The 11,092-nt window shown below is 47.1% G+C and overlaps 1 protein-coding gene across 1 annotated transcript in view; it reads left to right on the top strand.

Moving 5' to 3' along the window:
* The first annotated feature begins 438 nt into the window (after positions 1-438).
* Positions 439-11,092, top strand: part of PLA2G10 (phospholipase A2 group X) — a 34,547-nt gene continuing 23,893 nt past the window's right edge. Inside the window, exon 1 of the mRNA XM_033962851.1 lies at positions 439-1,510. Coding sequence (XP_033818742.1) covers positions 1,471-1,510 — 40 coding nt within the window. The 5' untranslated portion in view covers positions 439-1,470. The remainder of the gene's footprint in view (positions 1,511-11,092) is intronic.

The following is an 11,092-nucleotide window of genomic DNA, read 5'->3' as shown; positions in this document are numbered from 1 at the left end:
GCAGGGGAAGGCGCAGTTTAGCAGCTGACATTACTGCGCATAAAAAAAAGCAGTTGCCCTGTATTTGTAAAACAGGCACTTGGGTGCATCTCAATGTCTGTAGAAGCAAACTCTAGGGTCCTCCAAGCATACGAGAGAGTGGGAGACAGGGGCCATCAAGGCTGGTATCGTTTCCACCTGTCCAGGTCTTGAAATGAGATGCCAGTAACCTTTTGATTGGGGGGGGGGGGCAGGTTTGCTGCTGAAAGTTGTCTTTCCTCGCCTGCAGTGAGTCAGCGCATGGGACGGGCGCTGGATGCTGGAGCAGCTGCTGGACCGGCCAGAGGTTGGGGTTAATCTCCGGCTAGTTCCGGGTGCGAGTAGGAAAAACAGCTGCCAGCCTCGTTTCTTGGCACCTCCCCGTACACCGCCCTCAGCTCCTGAAAGCTGACCTGAGCCCCGGGCCAGACTCGTCAGGCAGGCAGGAGACCAGCTTCTCTCTCTGCCCTCTGCAACTCCCGCTCAGTCCAGAAGGGCTCCCGATCTCCCCCTCTGGTCAAGGGGGCTTCCTGTCTGCGCCCCTCCATCTCCCCCTCTATCTAAGGGGGTTCCAATCTGTGCCCCTCCGTCTCCCCCCTCTATCTAGGGGGGCTTCCGATCTGCACCCCTCCATCTCCCCCCCCCTCTGCCTAAGGGGGTTCCAATCTGCGCCCTTCCATCTCCCCCTTCTATCTAGGGGGGCTTCCGATCTGCGCCCCTCCTTTCCCCCCTCTGTCTAAGGGGGTTCCAATCTGCGCCTCTTCATCTCCCCCTCTGTCTAGGGGGGACTTCTGATCTGTGCCCCTCCGTCTCCCCCTCTGTCCAGGGGTGCTTCCGATCTGCGCCCCTCCATCTCCTCCCCCCCCCCCCTCTGTCTAAACGGGATCCGATCTGTGCCCCTCCATCTCCCCCTCTGTCTAAGGGGGTTCCAATCTGTGCCCCTCCGTCCCCCCTCTATCTAGGGGGGCTTCCGATCTGCACCCCTCCATCTCCCCCCCCTCTGCCTAAGGGGGTTCCAATCTGCGCCCTTCCATCTCCCCCTCTGTCTAAGGGGGTTCCAATCTGTGCCCCTCCGTCTCCCCCTTCTATCTAGGGGGGCTTCCGATCTGCGCCCCTCCCTTCCCCCCTCTGTCTAAGGGGGTTCCAATCAGCGCCTCTTCATCTCCCCCTCTGTCTAGGGGGGACTTCTGATCTGTGCCCCTCCGTCTCCCCCTCTGTCCAAGGGTGCTTCCGATCTGCGCCCCTCCATTTCCTCCCCCCCCCCTCTGTCTAAAGGGGATCCGATCTGTGCCCCTCCATCTCCCCCTCTGTCTAAGGGGGTTCCAATCTGTGCCCCTCCATCCTTCCAAAATCCGGAGCTCTGCAGCAGGGAACTGGAGATCAAGAGACCGGTCGCCAGAGCCGAATCAGAGGAGAAGAGCGGGGGCCGCTGCGGGCAGCCCCCCCCCCCCCATGGAGTCCCGAACTTTGCTCCTGCTTCTGCTGCAGGCAGGTGAGCCCCAAGCACGGCCAGGCACAGTAGAAACCTCCGTATCGCCCACCACCGCACGGCTCAGCCCAGTACAGAATGGCTCGGCAGCTCCGCCAAAATGAAAGCGGCTTCGCATTTAAGATGTTGAATTAAATAATTCCATATGCTTTTTAAAAATAATATTAAGCGATCTCAAGAAGCCAGCGCTGAAATGTTTCATTTCTCTAATATATGTGAACTTATGAAAACTAGTCGAATTATTTCCCAGAGTCAGAAACTGGAGTTTAAAAGTGCTTAAAAAATAATTAAATGTATTTTTTTTAATATGATATCGGTTTTCTTCGGGGTTTGGGGGTCTGTGGGCGCTGCATGTAATTTAATCAAATGATTGTATACAAGGCTGCTGAAAAGTTCTCAGCCCCAAAGAAGGGGATGATGTGGAGCCTTGAAACGTACAAATTATTCCACACTTTTATTTATTTATTTCGATTTATATTCCGTCCTCCTCAGAGAGCTCAGAACCGGATTTTCCTTGACACGTTTCCTTTCCTTGAAACAAAGTGTCAAGACAAGTGTGGAATAACTTGTAAGTTTCATGGCTCCACATCATTCTCGTCTTGGTTGGGCTGAGAACTTTTCAGCGGCCCCTTGTATTGTGATGTCATAATGCCTCATTCCACCAATGCTTAAGAGACATCCTTATCGGTGATGTCACAATGGCTTGGTTTCCCTATACTTGTGCCCATTTACTAGATGCATTTACTAAACTAAACTAAACCTTAAGTTTGTATACCGCATCATCTCCACAGAAGTAGAGCTCGACACAGTTTACAGGAGTTGGTATAGAAAGGAACTACAATGAAAAGTAGAAGGACTTAGAAAGAGAAGTTTAGAGGGGCTTCGTATATCGATGAGGGAGGGGTCATTGCATTTTAGAGAAAAGCCAAGTTTTCAAATGTTTTCGGAAGAGTTGGAGGGAGGTCAGGCTTCGAAGCGGGGTAGTAAAGCTGTTCCAGTGTTCGGTGATCCTGAAGAAGAGGGAAGTCCCTAATTTTCCTGCATGGGATATGCCTTTTAAAGAGGTGAAGGATAGTTTGAATTTTTGAGTGGATCTGGTGGTGTTGGGATTAGAGGAGTTCCAGGATAGTGGAAAAAGGGGAGGCAGGATACCGTGTAGAGCACAGGTATCAAAGTCGGTCCTCGAGGGCCGGAATCCAGTCGGGTTTTCAGGATTTCCCCAATGAATATGCATGAGATCTATGTGCATGCACTGCTTTCAATGCATATTCATTGGGGAAATCCTGAAAACCCGACTGGATTACGGCCCTCGAGGAGGGACTTTGACACCCCTGGTGTAGAGACTTGAAGGTTAGGCAGGTACATTTGTAGTGAACCCTAAGGATTACTGGGAGCCAGTGAAGCTTAGACAGAAGTGGGGAGACGTGGTCAAATTTGCTTTTTGCGAAGATTAGTTTAGCCACAGTGTTCTGGATCCACTGGAGTCTATGAAGGCTTTCTTTGTCAGGCTTATGTAGATGGAGTTACAGTAATCCAGTCTGGAAAGAATGATGGATTGGTACGAGGACAGCAAAGTGATGATGATGGAAGCAGGATCTCACTTTCCTTAACATGTGAAGGTTGAAAAAGCATTTTTTTTTATTAAGGAATTAAGGTGGTCATTGAAGGACAGTGTGGAATCAATGATGATGCCCAGAACTTTGCATGAGTGTTCAAACTGCAATGTGGTGCCAGAGGACAGTGAGATGAGGGTGGGTAGCTGATCTAATTTTGGGCCGAGCCAAAGTAGTTTTGTTTTGGTCTCGTTTAATTTCATTTGTACGGTGAGGGCCCAGGATTAGAGGTTTGATATACATAAAGAGATGTTCTCAGAGAGACTGGTGAGGTTAGAGTCGGTCTCGAGGAGGACAAAGATGTCATCGGCATAAGTATAAAGTGTTTCCCAGGGGACAGTTGGAGGAATTTCAGGGAGGCCATATAAACAATGAAAAGAATCGGGGATTGAGGTGAGCCCTGAGGAACTCCACAAATCGGTTTCCACGGGAGGGATGAGGAGCCATTCATGTTAACGAAGTAGGAGTGGGAACGTAAGAATTTTGAGAACCAATCTAAGACTGTTGAGTTTATGCCAATTTCAGAAAGTTGGAGAATTAGTATATCATGATGGACCATGTCGAAAGCTGCAGAAAGGTTGAATTGAAGAAGAACAGCGAACTTATTGCAAGAGTGAAGATGTTGGACCTTTGAGATTAATGAGGCCAATAGGGATTCGGTGCTGAAGTTGGGTCTGAAGCCATGTTGGTAGGGTAGGAGAATGGAGAATCTTTCAAGATAGGATGAAAGTTGGGTAGATATGATGGACTCCAGCAACTTGGTCAGGAGAGGAATATTTACTATTGGGCGATAGCTAGATGGTATGGAGGGGTCTAGATCAGCTTTTTTCAGTAGTGGGGATAGGGCAATGTGTCCAATTTCTGCAGAGAATAGGCCTGAAAGTAAGGCAGAGTTTATAAGTTTGGTGAGAGATGAGATGGCTTGTGTGGGAATTTACCTCATTGAAATGAAAAGTGTGGAATAACTTGTATGTTTCATGGCTCCGCATCATTCTAGTCTTGGTTGGGCTGAGAACTTTTCAGCGGCCCTTCTTATTGTGATGTCATAATGCCTCATTCCACCAATGCCTAAGAGTCATCCTCATCGGTGATGTCACAATGGCTTGGTTTCCCTATACTTGTGCCCATTTACTAGACACATTTACCTCATTGAAATGAAAAGTGTGGAATAACTTGTATGTTTCATGGCTCCGCATCATTCTCGTCTTGGTTGGGCTGAGAACTAACTTTGGGGCTGATTCTATAAAGGGTGCCTAACTTAGGCCCCCTTTTATCAAGCTGCGTTAATAATAATAATAATAATAACAGTTTATATACCGCAATACCGTTAAGTTCTATGCGGTTTACAAAAGATTAGTGAAGTACAAGTTGAGAGAAGTTAAGGGATTGGAAAACAGGAGGGGGATAGGACAGGAGAACCGTTATAGAGGGGGAAGTAGAGGAACAGGTCAGCTGTCTAGATATTTCAGGAACAGGTGAGTTTTGAGGCGCTTCCTAAATACCTCGTAAGTGGTGGGCGAGAGCAGTTGTTCTAGGTCTTTACCCCATAACGCACTTGTTCAGAGCCTGGCTATTAACCTTAAAACTTGCCCATTCAATATGTGAATCTGGTAAGTAGAATACAGATGAGCACAGGAGAATCAATTCATTTCTTTACTGTAGGCTTGCTTTTCTGGTATACAATTTATTGACTCCACAATCTCAAGACCTGGCATTTCACTCTACCTGTGGGTACGTGCTATCCCATACCAGTTTGCCCCAAGTTTCCCATCACAAAAGATTAGGGATTTTTCTTGCAGGCTGCTGTGCTTAAAGCTCCGATGCTCATAGAAATCCTATTTTGCTGCAGCGACCTGCCATCAAAACCTTAACACAGCTTGATAAAAGGGGGCCTTACTTGGCAAAATACCCTTAATAGCCTCAATAATTGGTAAAAAAAAAACAACAACAACAAACAAACAACAAAAAAAACAACCAAAATTGGGCAATAGCTGTCTATTGCATTGCACTAACGGTGCCTAATGCCTTAGTGGGCATTTCTGTGGGTGACGTAGGCAGTAGGCACCGCTAAGTGCGATTCACCTGAAATGTAGGCCTTTAAAACCCTGGCCTACATTTCAGGCGCCAAAATTTTTACATAGACGCCACTAGCCGTGATTCTGTAAACGGCGCTTACGTGCGATTGATACATGACCGGCACCATTTTTCTAGGCACTGGCCGATTTGGGCACTGTTTATAAAATCAGCCCCTTTGTGTCTGCTTATAAATATGATTTTGCTACGATTAAAATAGTTAGGATATTACTATTTGTTTCAATTTTGCTCACATCTTTTTCTGTACTAGCTCATGGGGAGTTGGCCTTCATAGATTAATTAATAAGGATTTTATGAGGGAGTTGTGATTGCGAGCTACTGCTTATCAAGATTATTAATAAGAGAATGTTTTTAATTGAAAGGTGTGCTATGTTTTGCCTTACTAGCGCTATTTTGCTGTGTGTTTTATACAGTGGCTTAGTGAGGGTAAGTGGTGGCCCTCCCCCACCCTCTTCTGTGCCCCTGCTTCTTCCCGCCCTCCCCCCCCTCCTGATGGGCACATGCCCCCTTCCCTTCCCCCGTTCCTTTATAATTTTCCAGGTGGGAGCAACAGCACGAACTTGCTGCCCGCGTCGTGTCAGCTATACCTCTGATGTCACTTTCTAGGCACGGGGCCTGGAAAGTGACTTCAAAGAGAGGCGACACTGCTCGTGCAGGAAAAATTTAAGAGGTACGAGGGAAGGGAAGGGACGCACGTGTGCAGAAGGGGGGAGTCGGGACGGAAGGAGGAGTGGAGAGTAGGATGAGTGCCTGCACCTTTTACAAAGGCTGCGCTTGCGGCGGACTGCCCCCCCTCCAGTGGATTTATATTTTATTGTTAAAGTACCTTAGGTTTCTTCATGACAGGTACAGTAAAATAAAGCATTACTTCTCTTGTTTCTGAATGCTTTTTCATGATTATTTGACTGCTTGTTAATGTTGGGTTATGTTCTTATCTTATCATATTTTACTGATGTTTTCTGCTGCTCCTGCCATATCTTGTTATAAAATCGCCCTTCTTACTTTCAAAAGTCAACAGACTAACGCTCCAGCCATTATAGATAGAATTCTTCTTCCTTACGATCCCCCTAGAACCCTAAGGTCTGCATCTCAACATACTCTTCATGTCCCTTCACTAAAAATAATTGGCACTCATCGCGCATACATCTTTTTGGTAACGGCGCCTTCAATCTGGAACTCACTTCCTTTATACATAAAAGCAGAACAGAGTTTGGATAAATTTAAGAGTAGTTTAAAATGCTTTCTTTTTAAAGATGCCTACAATTGATTTAGCCTATGCCTTTTAATTTATTTTATTCTTTTATTTTTTCCCTAAAATTAAACTTTTCCCCATCTTATCCTTTTGTTTTTATCCTTATGTTGAATTTTTTAAAAGAATTATAATTTTTCCCTTCTATCCTTTTGTTGGTACCCTTCCCCCCCTACCCCGCCACAAGTTAGTCTGTCCTGTATGATATATGTTTATTTTTCATTGTTTGTTCCAATTTTGAAATTTTATATTAAGCGTTTAATCAAATTTTAATAAACTATAACTATCTTTTTTTAAAATATTCATGCAAGAGTGAAAAAGGAACATTAGGGGCTCCTTTTACGAAGCTGCGTTAGCGGTTTAACGTGCGTAATAGCGTATGCTAAACTGCCAGCCGCGTTAGACGCTAACGCCAGCATTGAGCTGGCGTTAATTCTAGCCATGTAGCGCGGGTTTAGCACATGCTAAAAAGCTGCACACGCTAAAACCGCTAATGCGGCTTTGAAACTCAGTTTGTTTAATTGGGAAATATGAAGCAACTGTATGGGAAAAAAAGAGGGAAAAAAGTAAAATATGATAAAATATGGTTACCTATTTAAAAAGATAAGGAAAGTAATAAGGATTGAATGGTATAGATCAGTGGTCTCAAACTCGCAGCCCGGGGGCCACATGCGGCCCGCCAGGTACTATTTTGAGGCCCTCGGTATGTTTAACATAATTACAAAAGTAATCATATGTCATGATCATCTTATGTCTCTTTAGCTATAAATTACAATATTATTTTTAAGACTTAGCCGAAAGGAAAGATTTATAAACTATAAAGAGTTTTACCTAATGCAAAATTGTCATTTCTTTAATAAGACATTAACTATTTTTTTTCTGAGGCCCTCAAAGTACTGACAAATCCAAAATGTGGCCCTGCAAAGGGTTCGAGTTTGAGACCACTGGTATAGATGAATGTGTGTGATTGTGGGTGCACTCTCTGTATGTGGAGAAAGGGTGGGTTATGATTGGGTTGTAATGTATCCCTTGCATAGGATATGATTATTATAATTATAATAGTGTTTGAGAAATATGTTCTAAATACTTTGTTATAAAATTTTCATAAAAAAATTTTGAACTAAAAAAAATATATAGATACAGTAAAACCATGGATTGCAAGTAACTTGGTTTGCAAGTGTTTTGCAAGACAAGCAAAACATTTTATTACATTTTTACTTGATATACAAACAAGGTCTTGCACTACAAGTGCATACAGTATCACAACTGAGCCAATGGTTCTTCTCTCTCTGACGCTGCGGGAGTGTAGCGACTGTTCTAAATGAGCGAGGTCTTGCAATACGAGTACATGTGTATTTTGTATTAAAGTTTTTGGGTTGTGGAATGAATCATCTGAGTTTCAATTATTTCCTATGGGGAAATTCACTTTGATATACGAGTGCTTTGGATTACAAGCATGTTTCTGGAACGAATTATGCTCACAAACCAAGGTTTTACTGTATGTATATATATATATATATTTATTTATTTATAATTCTTTATTTAAATGTCGCATAGATACAAATGTAAGACACAAAACTAAACATTATCCCAGGACAAGCAGGCAGCATATTCTTTACGCATGGGTGACGTCACCGACGGAGCCCACGGTACGGACCTTTTTACTAGAAAGTTCTAGTTGGCCGCACCGCGCGTGCGCGAGTGCCTTCCCGCCCGACGGAGGAGAGCGTGGTCCCCAGTTTCTTCGTTTCCGCGGAGCGAAGAAGACGTGCGTTTTTCAACTCCGATTGAAATCCTCTTTTTGCCTTCCCGCTCGCGTTCTTTTTTCGTTTATTTACCTTCGGGTTCTTTTTTATTTCATTTCCAAAAAAAAAAAAAAAAAATATTTTCTTTTTGTTTCGTTTTTTTTGTCTTTGCCCCGGCGGGGCCTGTTGTCACGATCCAGGCCTCGGGGTTTGATTTTGCGGAGGCCGTGTTTCCATTCATGCCCCCGCAGCCCGGTTTTAAGAAGTGCCAGCGGTGTGCACGCCCGATCTCCCTCACTGACCCACACAATTGGTGTTTACAGTGTTTGGGACCGGAGCATCGGGCGGACTCGTGCACCCGCTGTGCCACTCTTAAAAAACGCACTTTGAAGAATCGCCAAATCCAGCAAAGTCTGCTGTTCGGCACCGGCCCGACTATGGACTCGACTTCTTCAACTGCGGCACCATCGAAGTCGGCACCGACCACCTCGACACCGCCTGACATTACATCGGCGCCACCGGCGCCAGGTAAGCCGGCTAAGAAGCCTTCCACCCTTGAGCGCCCTCCCACCTCGGTGGCGACACCGGCTCTTTCGGCTCCACGCCGAACTAAAAAGCGCTCCGCTCCGATATCGGTGAGTGCCTCGTCATCGGCCTCCTCATCGCCGGAGCGTAGAGCGGCACCCATGGAACCAAAGCAGAAAAAAGTGGTTCCGGTGCCACCCCTGGATGACCGCATTGCGGCCATCCTCCAGGATAAGTTGCAGGAACAACTCCAAACGCAACTTAAACAGCTCTTGCCCTCTATCCTGGCACCGCTGCTTTCGGTACCAGACCGGCCCGAGCCCCACACCGTCCAACCGGTATCCACGCCATCGGTACCTATGGACCCCTCCATGCCCATTCTCTCGGCACCGCATATCCATGCCCATGCCGAGGCCGTCGCTCTGACGACATCCGATCCTCCTCGGGACCGAGCGGAACACCGGTCTTCCCACGAACCTGACCGGCACTGTTCTTCCCGGGACCGAGACAGACACAGGTCTTCATCCCCTGGTACCGTCTCGGTACGCTCAGGCAAGTCTCGGTCTAAAGCTCATCATACCGAGCCTTCCACTCCAGTCTCTCGGCACGCACACACCGATGTCAGAGACCCGGACCTCTGGGAGGAATCTCCCCTCGGTACCGAGGAGGATGCATCGTCGTCGGACGAAGAGCCCTCGGCCCCCGATACCACATCTAAACCTGAGCAATCTTCTTTTTCAAAATTCCTCAGGGAGTTATCGGGGGCCTTATCTTTGCCTCTGGAATCTGATTCCAAGAAATCACAAGCTTTCCTGGAGGCATTAGATTTCGATCAACCCCCTAAGGAGTTCCTGAAGTTACCCGTGCATGACATCCTACGGGAAACTTTTTATAAAAATTGGGAAAATCCATTAACTGTCCCTGGGGCACCCCGTAAACTGGATAGCCTTTACAGGGTTATTCCAATCCCGGGATTTGATAAACCCCAGCTGCCCCATGAATCTCTCCTGGTTGAGTCCACTTTAAAAAAGACTCAAGGCTCCAGTGTCTATGCCTCTACCCCTCCTGGCAGGGAGGGCAAAACTATGGACAAGTTTGGCAAGCGGCTCTACCAGAATGCCATGCTTGCCAACAGGGCAAACAATTACTCTTTCCACTTTTCATTCTACCTGAAACATCTGGTAATGCAACTCTCCGCCATGCAAAAGTACATGCCGGAGCACAAGGTCCCACTATTCCAGCAGCACATCTCCAGCCTGCTTCAACTTAGAAAATTTATGGTACGCTCCATCTATGACTCCTTTGAGCTCACCTCTCGTGCATCTGCCATCGCTGTGGCCATGCGCCGCCTGGCCTGGCTCAGGGTCTCTGATCTGGATGTCAACCATCAGGACCGACTAGCCAACGCCCCATGTATGGGAGACGAATTGTTCGGAGAGTCTCTGGATACCACCACACAAAAACTCTCCGCCCATGAGACCAGATGGGATACTCTCATTAAACCAAAGAAGAAAGCCCCTCCTGCTCGGCCTTACAAACCACAGTCCTCTTACCAGCGCAGGTTCTCCGCTAGGCCGCTTAACCCGCCTTCACAGCAACCTAGGCGGGCTCGCCAACAACACCACAACCAGGCTCGTGCACAGTCTAATCAACCTGCCAAGCCTCTTCCTCCTGCCAAACCTTCTCAGCCCTTTTGACTCCTCTCTCCAGGGCTTAGCCAGTCTTCCACCCTCATTGCCTCTCCCTCAACCAATCGGGGGCAGGCTCCACATTTTTCTCAGCCGTTGGGAGGTCATCACATCGGACCAGTGGGTCCTCAACATCATCCGCCACGGCTACTCTCTCAACTTCCAGACTCTTCCACCAGACAATCCTCCCGTAGAGTCTGCTTCTCTTTCAACTCAAACCCCCCTCCTCCTGAGGGAGGTCCAATCCCTCCTTCTCCTCAATGCCATCGAAGAAGTACCTCTGGAACAAAGGGGCCGGGGATTCTACTCCCGTTACTTTCTGGTTCCAAAAAAGACAGGAGACCTACGTCCCATTCTCGATCTCAGGGACCTCAACAAATGTCTTGTCAAGGAGAAGTTCAGAATGCTCTCCCTTGCCACGCTTTACCCTCATCTCTCTCAGAACGACTGGCTATGTTCCCTGGACCTCAAAGAGGCCTACACTCACATACCAATCAATCCAGCTTCACGTCGCTACCTAAGATTCCAGGTGCACCATCGCCATTATCAGTACAAAGTGCTACCTTTTGGCCTCGCTTCATCACCCAGGGTGTTCACCAAATGCCTCATTGTGGCGGCGGCCTTCCTCAGGTCTCACAACCTCCAGGTGTTTCCCTACTTGGACGATTGGT

Source organism: Geotrypetes seraphini, chromosome 11 (assembly GCF_902459505.1).
Source record: "Geotrypetes seraphini chromosome 11, aGeoSer1.1, whole genome shotgun sequence".
NCBI classification, from domain to species: Eukaryota; Metazoa; Chordata; class Amphibia; order Gymnophiona; family Dermophiidae; genus Geotrypetes; species Geotrypetes seraphini.
Note: the sequence above shows the minus strand (reverse complement) of the source record. Positions and strands in the feature narration are given on the sequence as shown.